Source organism: Lactuca saligna, chromosome 4 (assembly GCF_052625555.1).
Source record: "Lactuca saligna cultivar CGN05327 chromosome 4, ASM5262555v1, whole genome shotgun sequence".
Taxonomy (NCBI): Eukaryota; Viridiplantae; Streptophyta; class Magnoliopsida; order Asterales; family Asteraceae; genus Lactuca; species Lactuca saligna.
In genome coordinates, this window is record NC_136420.1 from 65,149,612 (window position 1) to 65,163,820 (window position 14,209).

The window sequence follows — 14,209 nt, forward strand, 5'->3', positions numbered from 1 at the left end:
TTTTTTACGAGTTAACATCGTTTTTTAGAAAAATTGGGCCAACCCCAAAATTTATTAGACCAGACGGTATGACAAGTGGGGAGGGGTGCGGGAACATTCCCGCATGCGGGAACACCGCACCATGTGTGCGGGAAATGAAGCGCTAGAAGGAGGGTGGGAGATGGAGATGCCGCGTTCTCACTTGTTATTTGATTTGTCCTTAATTTTCATTCTTTTTTTTTTCTTGTTTTTGATTTAAACAGCTATATAGCCGTTAATATATATATATATATATATATATATATATATATATATATATATATATATATATATATATATATATATATTCCTCTTATTTAAACTATAAATACCACACAATATCCAACAATTTTTAACCTATATCTTATAAATATCTCCAAAAATATTAATCAAAATGTCATCATCTTCATCATCCGATTCGACGGCTCTAGAGGAGGCTATGTTTATCAGTTCCGTTATGGCGAAAACGGTTACATACTTTCAAAACCGATTAGGCGAAACATCATGTGCACGATCTAAACCAAGAAAGTCGCGGTTACGTAGAAATCGCAAAGCCGTACACGATCATCTTATTGAAGATTACTTTGCAGATGACGTCATCTATGCTGTAAAGTTTCGACGTCGGTTCCAGATGAAGAAGAAATTATTCTTACGTATTGTTGACGATTTGGAAGGCCGTTTTCCATATTTACAATGGAAAATGGATGCGAGATGGATAAAATGTTTCTCTCAAATTAAAAAATGCACGACTACAATTCATCAGTTAGCATACAACATGGGCGCAAACAAATCGGATGAGTATTTTTGGATGCCAGAGCGTACCGTGCGGGAGTGTGTGTACAGGTTCTGCAAAGCGATTTGTTTGATTTATGGGCAACGATATTTGCGCAAACCAAGTATGAACGATGTCCACCAACTGTACACGGTGCATGAAAGCAATCATGGATTCCTTGAAATGCTTGGCAATATCGATTGCATGCATTGGGGTTGGTCATTATGCCCCAACGCATGACATGGTTAGTACATGAGAGGCGACCACAAAGAGCAGTCGATCGTTTTAGAGGCTATCGCATCACTTGATCTTTGGATATGGCATGCATTCTTTGGTCCAGCTGGTGCAAACAATGACATCAATATGCTAGACCAGTCGCCAGTATTCAACGATATCTAACTTGGAAAGGCGCACGATGTACCTTTTCAAGCAAATGGGGTAGCATATAAGCGTGGATACTATCTTACTGACGGTATATATCCTCCCTTGTCTGTTTTTGTGAAATCATTTACATATCTGTAACGCCCGGGTTTTCAGGGCTAAGCATTTTTGTCAATATAATAGTCTAGGTCAACTATTGTAACTCTTTTTGAAGTAATAAATATGAAATATTTGAGTATTATGTGAATTATGTGTGTTTATGTGTTTATTATTTAATTATAAATATATAATTAATAAAGAATAAAAATGAGCGTCAAAATTAAAGTGTGAGATAATCCCGATATCTCTACATAAAGTTGTAGAATATGTCTCAAGGTTTCCGTACATATAAAGAATGCCCAAATCCGAGCTATAACGAAGAAGTTATGGCCCGCCGAAGTTTTACGGCAAAACCGGCACGACACCGGGAGACGTAAATAGTGAATTTACGATAGAAGACTTTTTAGCCTTAGCAATCTAAACAAAAGTCGTAGAATGTGTTAAACTAAGAACATCGATAAAAAGAACGCCCAAATCTGACTTCGTATGAAGAAGTTATGATTTTTCTAAGATTCGGCTTAGCAGTGCACGGCCTGAAACTCGAATTTTAGTTCGAGCGGTTTTTGGCTTACGCAACATAAATGAGAGTTGAAGATCTCATTAATAGGAAATCAACGGTAAAAAGACAGACAAAAACAGAGTCCGTATGTAGAAGTTATTAATTTTACGCAGACGTTTAACAGTATAATCTCCTTGTACTGTTAAATTTAAGATCGGTCGAGAATTAGCTGACGGTGTCAAAATGAAAGTTGTAGATCTTATTATTACCTACGCGTGGATATAAAGAACGTCAAAAACGGAGGTCGTATGTGAAAGTTACGGATTTTAGAAGTCGGAAGTGTGCTGTGCGAAAATGGGTGATGTGGCACAATCTTGGCCATTGCTTTCTCCCCAAGGCTTGCCACCAGATGGTGACATGTGGCACCAAGTTCAGCCACATTTCACCCTATAAATACCACCTCTCCCACCCTCATTTTCTTCACACCTTTCCCATTCTTTCTTCTCTTTACTCTCTCTCTCTCTCTAGAACCTCTCTCTAGCCCCGAAATCCCCTGAAAAGCCTAGGGAACCTCCCTAGCACGAGGCGGAAGCCCCGGAGTGCTCGAAGGCTCTGAGAAGAAGAGATTTTCGTCTCGGGAACGCTGCTCCAAGCAAAGCCCGGTTTTCTATAAAACCCGCTGTAAGTGAGCTACGCCTACGCTATTTTTAATATAACTTTTATTTAATTATAGTAACGTTATTAGGAACTTATAATAAATACTTGGGCTATTATTATGGGTTATATAAGTATTTTTTTGATGCTTATATAATAATAATAATAATAGCTAGACTATTAATTAGTCTCGACGAATAATAAACTAAACTCTAGTGGTAATAATACTAGGTTTCGTCGAAGAAAAATTCTTTTTAAGAAGCGAAGCGCTGTCTGAGTTCGGAATCACCACCTTTTCCGGTGAGTGCATAGTTACTTTCAGCTTACACATAGATATGAAGTATTTTATATAAATTACGTGCTATGTGTGCATATTATCTGAATACTTGCTATCTACGTTAGATGAACGTTGTTATACATGTTTTCAATGATTTAAACTGTATATGTATTTTATATCTACGAAAATGTTGGGGTAAAACATGGGTAGATGTAATAGGTGATGTGTGATAAAATGATGAGAGGCCTCGATGTTGTTGTTGTTGATCCAGTCATCTAGCGGAGTATAGATGACGACCACGGACTCTTCTAGACAGTCCAGTGGAACACTAGCAGGCTCGCAACCTGTAGGTGTTGTGAACGATGTGTTCACCGGTGTACTCCATCCCCCACATGGTTGCCTATTAGGACATTTATTGCTAAGGAATCCCCTTAGCAGTAGTGTCCGTCCCGATGATGATCCTTAGGCTAGGTCCCTTATGATAGGTGTTTAGGGACGTAAAGTGAGGATAACGGGAACGGGTAATCGGGTTATTGTTGATTGATGAAATTAATAAACTTATTTATTGTGGGTTGAAAACCCTATGTGCTCACCAGGCTCCCAAGCCTGACCCACTCAGTTTTATGCATTACAGGTAGTGGCGCATGAGCATAGGTGTGATGTTTTGGACGAGGGATTACGGATATAGGCCTGTAGATATGAAATAATGTAGTAAGGCTTATATTGTACTGTTTATACTTTTGATCTGTACGAATATGACATCCCGAGTCTTTTAATGAAATACATTTCTATGGAAATGCTTTTGATAAATCTTTATCATATTATTGTTTTGGGACAAATTCCGCAACCCTTTTTATTAAAAAATAACTCTGATTTTGAAATAAAGTATAAACAAAACCGGTCTTTTCTGGCCGTGATTTTGGGGATATCACAGTTGGTATCAGAGCATTAGTTTAAGCGAACTAGGAATTTGTAGGATTTCTAGACTTAAACTTAGAATGCTAAGCGATGATTGTGAGGTGTGAGCACTAGCTTATTTTAGGAATTGTGCCTAAAATGCTTATATGTGCTAAATGCTTTATGCATGATATGCTGTTATTTTGTTCGGATCTATGGTCTGTTGCCGACCGGATCTGGAAACCTTATGTGTTTAGGATTCTAAACGTACGACTACGATATTAGAACTAGCATGTAAACGTTTCGGAGTGATTAGGACGATTTAAAACGTCTCTCCTAAATAAAGATCTAAATTCACCTTATTCGGTGTATAGATCAAGATGGCAAGGACCCGTAGCGGAAACGTAAACGCAAATGGGAATAGACACCAACCCCCCGTGATCGAGCAAATACCAGTTGTGGAAGCCGCTGTCGGACCAATAACGATGGCCGGAGTGCAAGTGATGATCCAGGCAATGTTGGATCGTCAAATGGAGGAAACCAGGCGTTTGCTCCAGCAAAATCGAGAGGAAGCGACTATTCAGCTCGAACAGCCCGAGTTGAACGAAGGGCAGACTGAAGAAGGAAACTACAGTGGGACTATTGGTCAAGCCAACCCACCGATAGTTAGGCAAAACCACCAGGATGGAGGAAATGATGGACGTGGATGCAAATACAAGGATTTCATGGCATCCAAACCACCGAGTCTATCCGGAAGCCCGACGCCGGTGGAAGTCATGAACTGGATCTCTGAGATGGAGACAATGTTTGAGAGTTGCGAGTGTAGCAATAGGCAGAAGACTGCTCTTGCAGTTCCTCTATTGAAATCTGGAGTACTAAGCTGGTGGAAGCTATTAGCTGATTCAATGCCCAAAGGTGAAGCAAGCAAAATGTCGTGGGAGGATTTCCTGGTACAGTTAAAGATGCAATACTGCTCTGAGCAGGATCTTCTGGAGATCAGCAACGAATTCCAGAATCTGAAGAAGGGAAGAATGAGCGTTACTGAATACGCTGCAAGCTTTACTGAGAAAATGAAGCTCGTTCCTCACCTCGTCCCAACCGAACTCTCCAAGGTTAACAAATTTGCCCTCGGATTACCAGCGGACTTCGGTCCAATGGTCAAGCAAACTACCACTCTGAAAGCTGCCATCTGGGCTGCTAAGAATGTGGAGACCCAGATACGAGAGAAGGGTCTGGAGAGAGCGGAAGTGGGAGAGAAAAGGAAATTTGACGGATCCTCGAGGTCCGGTAAGAAAGGAAGATTCTCGAAGTCTGGTTCGAGAGGAGGAGGATCAGAAGCAAAGTGGTGTGACAAGTGCAAGAAGAAGCACTTTGGGAAGTGTGATGGAGGAGTCACTTGTTACAAATGCGGAAAGCCTGGGCACTATGCCAATGAATGCACCCTTAACCAGAAGGCCTGTTATGGGTGTAATTAAGAAGGGCACATTTTGAAGGACTGCCCGAAGAAGAAGGAGGCAGGAAGACCCAACATACCACCAAAGCCGAAGGCGAGAGCCTTCCAGATGACGCTCGAGGCTGCAAAGGAGGCAGCAGACGTCGCTTCAGGTACCTTTCTTGTAAATGGTTTACCTGCAAATATACTATTTGATTCCGGAGCCAATTACTCCTTTGTATCGCATAAATTTGGTGGAAGATTAGCATTGCCTGTAGAAACACTAGATAATGCCCTGATTGTAGAAGTTGCCAGTGGCAAATTCGTACCTGTTAGTAATCGTATTAGGAACATCGTCATTAACCTAAACGGAAACGAATTCCATGAGGAACTATTACCCATAGAGTTAAACGGTTTCGACATCGTTTTGGGTATGGATTGGCTTAGCGCCAACGATGCCGAGATATTATGCCGAAAGAAGATAGTTAGGATAAACCCACCCGGAAAGGAATCATTTATGGTGTACGGGGACAAACGCAGAGTGAGTTCTGGAATCATATCCTTGATGAAAGCTAGGAAATGTTTGTCCAAGGGATGTGCATCGTACTTGGCATTCGTAATCGATGCTAAGAAAGAAAAGAAAGAGGTGCAGAATATACCGGTTGTGTGCGATTATCCGGAAGTCTTTCCCGAAGATCTTCCTGGATTACCACCTGATAGGCAAGTAGAATTTCGTATAGACTTATTACCAGGAACAACACCGATAGCAAAGGCACCTTACCGATTAGCACCGACGGAGATGAAGGAGCTCATGACGCAACTTCAGGAGCTGTTGGATAGCGGTTTCATTCGACCTAGTTCATCACCCTGGGGAGCTCCGGTGTTATTTGTGAAGAAGAAGGACGGAAGCATGAGGATGTGCATAGACTACCGAGAGTTGAATAAGGAAACGGTGAAGAACAAGTATCCATTGCCGAGGATTGATGACCTATTCGATCAGCTGCAAGGTTCGAGCTACTTCTCAAAGATCGGTCTTAGGTCAGGATATCATCAGCTGAAAGTGAGAGAGCAGGATATTGAGAAGACTGCATTCAGAACAAGATATGGACACTACGAGTTCTTGGTTATGTCATTCGGACTAACCAATGCTCCCGCAGCATTCATGGATTTGATGAACAGGGTTTGTAAACCATTCCTCGATAAATCCGTGATAGTGTTCATCGACGACATTCTCATTTACTCGAAAAGCCAGGAGGAGCATGGCAAGCATCTACGAGAAGTGTTAGAGGTGTTAAAGAAGGAGAAGCTTTTTGCAAAGTTCTCCAAATGCGACTTTTGGATACGGGAAGTCCAATTCTTGGGTCATGTTGTTAACCAAGAAGGAATAATGGTTGACCCTGCCAAGATCGAAGCTGTAATGAAGTGGGAACGTCCGAAGAATCCCACGGAGATTCGAAGCTTTCTAGGATTAGCCGGATATTACCGACGATTTATCCAAGGCTTTTCTTCGATAGCTGCTCCATTAACAGCTTTGACCCATAAAGGAGCTACGTATACATGGAGTGAGAAACACGATGAGGCATTTGAGAAGCTAAAGAAGAAGTTATGTGAAGCACCAATACTTTCTCTACCCGATGGAGTCGAAGATTTCGCAGTTTATAGTGATGCATCTGGAGTCGGGTTAGGTTGTGTTCTGACCCAAAGAGAAAAGGTGATAGCATACGCATCTCGACAATTGAAAGAGCACGAAAAGAACTACCCCACTCATGATCTGGAGTTGGCAGCGGTAGTATTCGCCTTAAAGATATGGAGGCATTACCTCTACGGCACGAAGTGCAAGCTCTTCACTGATCATAAGAGTCTCCAGTATCTCTTTAATCAGAAGGAGTTGAACATGAGGCAACGACGCTGGCTAGAACTTCTCAAGGACTACGACTGTGAGATACTTTACCACCCAGGTAAAGCAAATATAGTTGCTGATGCTCTCAGTCGGAAAGTCAATCTTGAAAGAAGAAGGCCAAGAGCGTTAAGAATTGAAGTCGTCTCGATGATTGTGGAAAGTATCAGGAAAGCTCAAGAAGAAGCCTTAGAAAAGAATGACCGAAAGGAAGAACGTTTGGGAAAAACGTTAGTGTTCGGTACGAACAGTCGAGGACTGAATGTATTCCAAGATCGAATTTGGGTACCTAAGACGGGAGGAATAAGAGATCTTCTAATGGAAGAAGCACACAAGACCATGTACTCGATTCATCCCGGTAGCACTAAAATGTATAAGGACCTAAAACCCTACTACTGGTGGCCGACGATGAAGCTCGATGTTGCGAAGTATGTGGCTGAGTGCGTAACATGTGCGAGGGTTAAGGCACAACATCAAAAACCGTATGGGAGTTTAGAACCCTTACCTGTACCCATGGGTAAATGGGAAGACATGACCATGGATTTTGTGACTAAACTGCCCAGAACGAAGAATGGTCACGACATGATTTGGGTAGTCGTGGATCGTTTCACCAAGAGTGCACACTTCATAGCCGCCAACGAGAAGTGGTCTATGGATAAGCTCGCAAATGCTTACGTGAAGGAAATTGTAAGACTTCACGGTGTCCCTCTTACGATTGTGTCAGATCGTGATAGTCGTTTCACGTCAAGGTTTTGGAGGAGTCTACAAGAGGAGTTGGGTACAAAGTTGTGTTTGAGTACTGCTTACCATCCGCAAACTGATGGTCAGAGTGAAAGAACGATTCAGACGTTGGAAGATATGCTGAGAGCATGTACCCTCGAATTCCAAGGGAATTGGGACGAGCACTTACCTCTGGTAGAATTTTCCTACAACAATAGTTTTCACTCGAGCATCAAGATGGCTCCTTATCAAGCCTTGTATGGGCAGAAGTGTCGTACGCCGTCTTGTTGGCTTGAAGCCGGAGAGAAGCAGTTTATGGGCCCCGAGATAGTCCATGAGACTGCTGAGAAATTGAAGGTGATTAGGGAAAGAATGTTAGCAGCTCAGGATCGTCAGAAGAGCTATGCCGACAAGAAAAGACGACCGATAACCTTCGAAGTTGGGGATTCCGTTTTACTTAAAGTCTCACCGTGGAAGGGACTTATACGATTTGGGAAACGAGGAAAGTTGAGTCCAAGGTTTATTGGACCATTCAAAGTTCTTCAGAGGATTGGGAACCAAGCTTACAAGCTGGAATTGCCCGAAGAACTCAATGGTATTCATAACACCTTCCATGTGTGTTATTTGAGGAAATTCATGGGAGATGTTCCCGACATAATTCCAATCTCGGAATTAAGGATGGATGAGAATAAAAGGCTGATCGAAGAGCCTGAGGCAATTATTGACCGTAAGACTAAGAAGTTACGACGCAAGATGGTCGACTTGGTGCTAGTCCGATGGAAACATTCGAATGGGCCGAATCTCACTTGGGAAACAGAGGATGACATGATGAGTCGCTATCCACATCTGTTTGCTGATGCATGATTCCGGGACGGAATCATCCTAAGGGGGTGAGAATTGTAACGCCCGGGTTTTCAGGGCTAAGCATTTTTGTCAATATAATAGTCTAGGTCAACTATTGTAACTCTTTTTGAAGTAATAAATATGAAATATTTGAGTATTATGTGAATTATGTGTGTTTATGTGTTTATTATTTAATTATAAATATATAATTAATAAAGAATAAAAATGAGCGTCAAAATTAAAGTGTGAGATAATCCCGATATCTCTACATAAAGTTGTAGAATATGTCTCAAGGTTTCCGTACATATAAAGAATGCCCAAATCCGAGCTATAACGAAGAAGTTATGGCCCGCCGAAGTTTTACGGCAAAACCGGCACGACACCGGGAGACGTAAATAGTGAATTTACGATAGAAGACTTTTTAGCCTTAGCAATCTAAACAAAAGTCGTAGAATGTGTTAAACTAAGAACATCGATAAAAAGAACGCCCAAATCTGACTTCGTATGAAGAAGTTATGATTTTTCTAAGATTCGGCTTAGCAGTGCACGGCCTGAAACTCGAATTTTAGTTCGAGCGGTTTTTGGCTTACGCAACATAAATGAGAGTTGAAGATCTCATTAATAGGAAATCAACGGTAAAAAGACAGACAAAAACAGAGTCCGTATGTAGAAGTTATTAATTTTACGCAGACGTTTAACAGTATAATCTCCTTGTACTGTTAAATTTAAGATCGGTCGAGAATTAGCTGACGGTGTCAAAATGAAAGTTGTAGATCTTATTATTACCTACGCGTGGATATAAAGAACGTCAAAAACGGAGGTCGTATGTGAAAGTTACGGATTTTAGAAGTCGGAAGTGTGCTGTGCGAAAATGGGTGATGTGGCACAATCTTGGCCATTGCTTTCTCCCCAAGGCTTGCCACCAGATGGTGACATGTGGCACCAAGTTCAGCCACATTTCACCCTATAAATACCACCTCTCCCACCCTCATTTTCTTCACACCTTTCCCATTCTTTCTTCTCTTTACTCTCTCTCTCTCTCTAGAACCTCTCTCTAGCCCCGAAATCCCCTGAAAAGCCTAGGGAACCTCCCTAGCACGAGGCGGAAGCCCCGGAGTGCTCGAAGGCTCTGGGAAGAAGAGATTTTCGGCTCGGGAACGCTGCTCCAAGCAAAGCCCGGTTTTCTATAAAACCCGCTGTAAGTGAGCTACGCCTACGCTATTTTTAATATAACTTTTATTTAATTATAGTAACGTTATTAGGAACTTATAATAAATACTTGGGCTATTATTATGGGTTATATAAGTATTTTTTTGATGCTTATATAATAATAATAATAATAGCTAGACTATTAATTAGTCTCGACGAATAATAAACTAAACTCTAGTGGTAATAATACTAGGTTTCGTCGAAGAAAAATTCTTTTTAAGAAGCGAAGCGCTGTCTGAGTTCGGAATCACCACCTTTTCCGGTGAGTGCATAGTTACTTTCAGCTTACACATAGATATGAAGTATTTTATATAAATTACGTGCTATGTGTGCATATTATCTGAATACTTGCTATCTACGTTAGATGAACGTTGTTATACATGTTTTCAATGATTTAAACTGTATATGTATTTTATATCTACGAAAATGTTGGGGTAAAACATGGGTAGATGTAATAGGTGATGTGTGATAAAATGATGAGAGGCCTCGATGTTGTTGTTGTTGATCCAGTCATCTAGCGGAGTATAGATGACGACCACGGACTCTTCTAGACAGTCCAGTGGAACACTAGCAGGCTCGCAACCTGTAGGTGTTGTGAACGATGTGTTCACCGGTGTACTCCATCCCCCACATGGTTGCCTATTAGGACATTTATTGCTAAGGAATCCCCTTAGCAGTAGTGTCCGTCCCGATGATGATCCTTAGGCTAGGTCCCTTATGATAGGTGTTTAGGGACGTAAAGTGAGGATAACGGGAACGGGTAATCGGGTTATTGTTGATTGATGAAATTAATAAACTTATTTATTGTGGGTTGAAAACCCTATGTGCTCACCAGGCTCCCAAGCCTGACCCACTCAGTTTTATGCATTACAGGTAGTGGCGCATGAGCATAGGTGTGATGTTTTGGACGAGGGATTACGGATATAGGCCTGTAGATATGAAATAATGTAGTAAGGCTTATATTGTACTGTTTATACTTTTGATCTGTACGAACATGACATCCCGAGTCTTTTAATGAAATACATTTCTATGGAAATGCTTTTGATAAATCTTTATCATATTATTGTTTTGGGACAAATTCCGCAACCCTTTTTATTAAAAAATAACTCTGATTTTGAAATAAAGTATAAACAAAACCGGTCTTTTCTGGCCGTGATTTTGGGGATGTCACAATATCCTAACGACCTGAAAAGGAAAAAGTTTAAAGAGGCGCAAGACTCAGCTAGGAAGGATGTCGAGCGAACATTTGGTGTACTTAAGAGACGTTGACAAGTACTAGCAGTCGGGGCAATATCATATGAAGTGAAAATGTTACAACATGTAATGTATGCATGTATCATATTGCATAATATGATTCTTGAAGACGAAGAAAGAGTGATATGTCGGTACAACGAAAATGAAGTTTTGCCAAATGTCGAAGGAATAGCCGTTGGTACACAAGAGTATAGGGCGAATAGAAGAGAAGTACAGAATCGTGACATCCATCACGCCCTTCGTGTTGATTTGGTGGAGTACATTTATAGGGCACATATTCAGCCACCGATAGAGTTTTCTCACGATGATTTGGTTGACGAATCAGACGAGGATTATGATATTTTCGTCGAGAGCAAAGATTCCGATGACGAGAGTGATGTTCGGGAGAATGATGAAGACGATGAGGTTGATGACGATGACGTTAATTTCGAGTGACGTATTTTGGTTTTTTTTTTTTTTTTTAAATTAAGATTCTATGTTGTGGTTTGTTTGATTTTTTTTTGTTTTGTTTTTTTTTTTTTTTTAATTTTCTACTTATTTAAATATTATGTTTAATTTAATTTTTATTTTAATTAATGAAATTCTTTTTATTTTTAATTAAATTTTATGTTTATTATTAATTTAAAATTTATAAATCTGAAAAAAGAATTAATTTTATTAAAAAAAAAAAAATAGTGAGGAAAACTTCCCACCCATTCCTTGGGTTTAGGTTATGAAAAGGAAAGTGAGGGAAAGGGTGGTGTGACTCACAAAAATGAGAGAAACTCCCCACTCATACCTTCCGGTCTTATGTATTACTTCAAGTTGTCAACAACCATTATAATTTTTTTTAAAAGGTAACAAATTTTTATATTTGTGTAGAACTTTTTTAAACTTTTTTACATGTATTCATTTTATACGACTTTCATAAACATATTATATTTTTTTTATAACTTTTTGACACATTTTATAACCTTTTTAATTTTTTAAGAACGTTTTTAAATTTTTTATAACAATTTTAAATTTTTTTACAACTTTACTATAACTTTTAAAAATATTATCGTATCAAAAAAGTTACAAATGGAAAATACGAGTACAAATATAAGAAAGCCATGAAATGGTAAGGTAGTTATTTTTAATCATCTTTTTCAAAAAAACAATGTAATTACATCTTTATCAAAAGTCAACCAATATGTAACTATTTTTAATCATCCTTTTCATTTCGAATATGTAACGAGTAATTACATTTTCAGTTCGAATATTAAAAGATGATTAAAAATGTAACAAATCTTTATCAAAAATCGTCACGGATTCTACTAATATGTACTTGGGTCTAATCACCTCTTCGCTCTTTTATTTTACGAAAAGGAGTAATTACATTTTCAGTCTTAACATTTTCTAGTGCTTCATTTTCTACACTACAAATCAATACATCATTCATAAAATCGTCACTTATTCTATTACACAAGTCGTTCTTCAACAACTTCATTGCAGAAAAACACCTTTCAACGGTTACGGTTGCGATGGGCAAAACAAAAGTTAGTTTTAATAATCTATAAACCAAAGGAAATGAGAGGTGCTTCCCAGTTTCCATGTAACATTCCAAATCAAGTATTACCTTGAAACCCTTGAAGAAATCTAAATTTAGCATATTAGTCCCTTTAAGTATGTTGGGCGTACTTATGAGTACGCTTAGCATACTACGCAAGGTTAATTGTGGAGGGATAGCATGTATGTTGGCCATACCATGAGTACGCTGGGGGTATATGTCGGATGACCAAACTCTAATTTTCGGACATGAGGCCTATTTAACCGTCCTTAAGTCCTTTGGAATGAACCCTAGAGAGCCTCCACAACCTTAGAACGACCTTCTACTCCAGAGAGAACTTGTGAGATCGTTTTTGAGCTTAGGAAGGGTGTTGGTGGCCATTTTTAGTGACATTCAAGAAGGATAAATTATCATGGAAGCTTGGAGTATCATTGAGCTTCAAGAATCTGCATCTAAATCACCTTGAGGAGCTTCTGGAGATATAAAGCTTGCACTTTTCCATCTTAATCACTAGATCTAGCTAGGGTTTTCTAGTACTGTCCCCATTGTTGATTTTGGATCTCCTCTTGTGAGTTGAGCAAATCCAGAGGATGGGAATGTTAGATCTGAGGTCCTTTTGTCCGTTTATAACATAAAAATGAAGTCTTGGTGGGTTTTTTTTTGACCTAATGCATGGGTTAATAACCTTAAAAAGGTCTTAATGGGGGGTGTTCGGAACATATGAGAGATGAAAAGGCATAAAGTTGCTAACTTTATGCCCTAGGTCGTCTTAATAAGCTTAGATCTGACTTTTGGATGTGAGGGAATCGAGTATTAAGCACTTAATGGAGAAAGTGCTTAATCTGTTAGTACGATGGGCGTAACCTAGCGTACATAGGCATAAGTCCCAGAGACTCAGTACGTTGCGCGTACCTGGGTGATACGCTAAGCGTGCACACCACAGATGGGCTTGGATCTGTTTTGGGCCTTTGGACTGTTGGGCCTTGATTAGTCATTGGTCCAGGTTGTATTTTGGGGATGGTGGGCCAGTTCATCTGTTTTGGGCCATGGATGTTATGATTGGGCCTTATTGGGCCATTAAGCCCATTAATGGTTTTTGGACATGGACTTTGGGCCCATTAACAAAGGAAGAATATTTGGGCCTTTGTGGAAGGACTTGGAGTTTGGGTTTTCCTTTGATTATGTGATGCCCTAACATTGGATAATATTATTATTTAGCACGAGAGGTTTCGGATAGATAGGAGGGCAGTTTCGGATTCTTCGGACAGAGGTGAGTCTTCTGACCATACCAATGGGTCTAAGGCACCAAGGCCGACCCACTTTATGTTAGGTTATTATGTATGTTATTACATACAAGACCCCCGGGGGGGGGGGGGGGGGGAGCCCGTGGTAATTGGATATAAGACCCTGTGGGGTAGCCCATGACACAATGGTATAAGACCCTGGCGGAGCCCATGGTATCCTTACATGTTTATGTTTGTGTTATGTGTATATATTTCTATGATATATGATATGTTATGTGATTATATATGTTATTGCATGGAAGACCTCGGGGGGAGCCCGTGGCAATTGAATATAAGACCATGTGGGGTAGCCCATGACATTCCCAATTTAAGACCATATGGGGTAGATCATGACACAATTGTGTAAGACCCTGAGGGGGGGGGGGGAGCCCATGCCATCCTTATAGGTTTACGTATGCATGACTTATGTGATATAGGTAGCTTTT

At 40.0% G+C, this 14,209-nt stretch overlaps 1 protein-coding gene across 1 annotated transcript; it reads left to right on the forward strand.

The window, feature by feature from the left end:
• The first annotated feature begins 412 nt into the window (after nucleotides 1-412).
• On the forward strand, nucleotides 413-1,030 carry LOC145039695 (uncharacterized). Its single transcript, XM_078987716.1, has one exon. The coding sequence runs from the start codon at nucleotides 413-415 to the stop codon at nucleotides 1,028-1,030; it is 618 nt and encodes a 205-aa protein (XP_078843842.1).
• The last annotated feature ends 13,179 nt before the right edge of the window (nucleotides 1,031-14,209 follow it).

Bases quoted from the DNA above. Each gene is read 5' to 3' on its own strand.
- LOC145039695 (XM_078987716.1), top strand. From the start codon at position 413: ATGTCATCATCTTCATCATCCGATTCGACGGCTCTAGAGGAGGCTATG.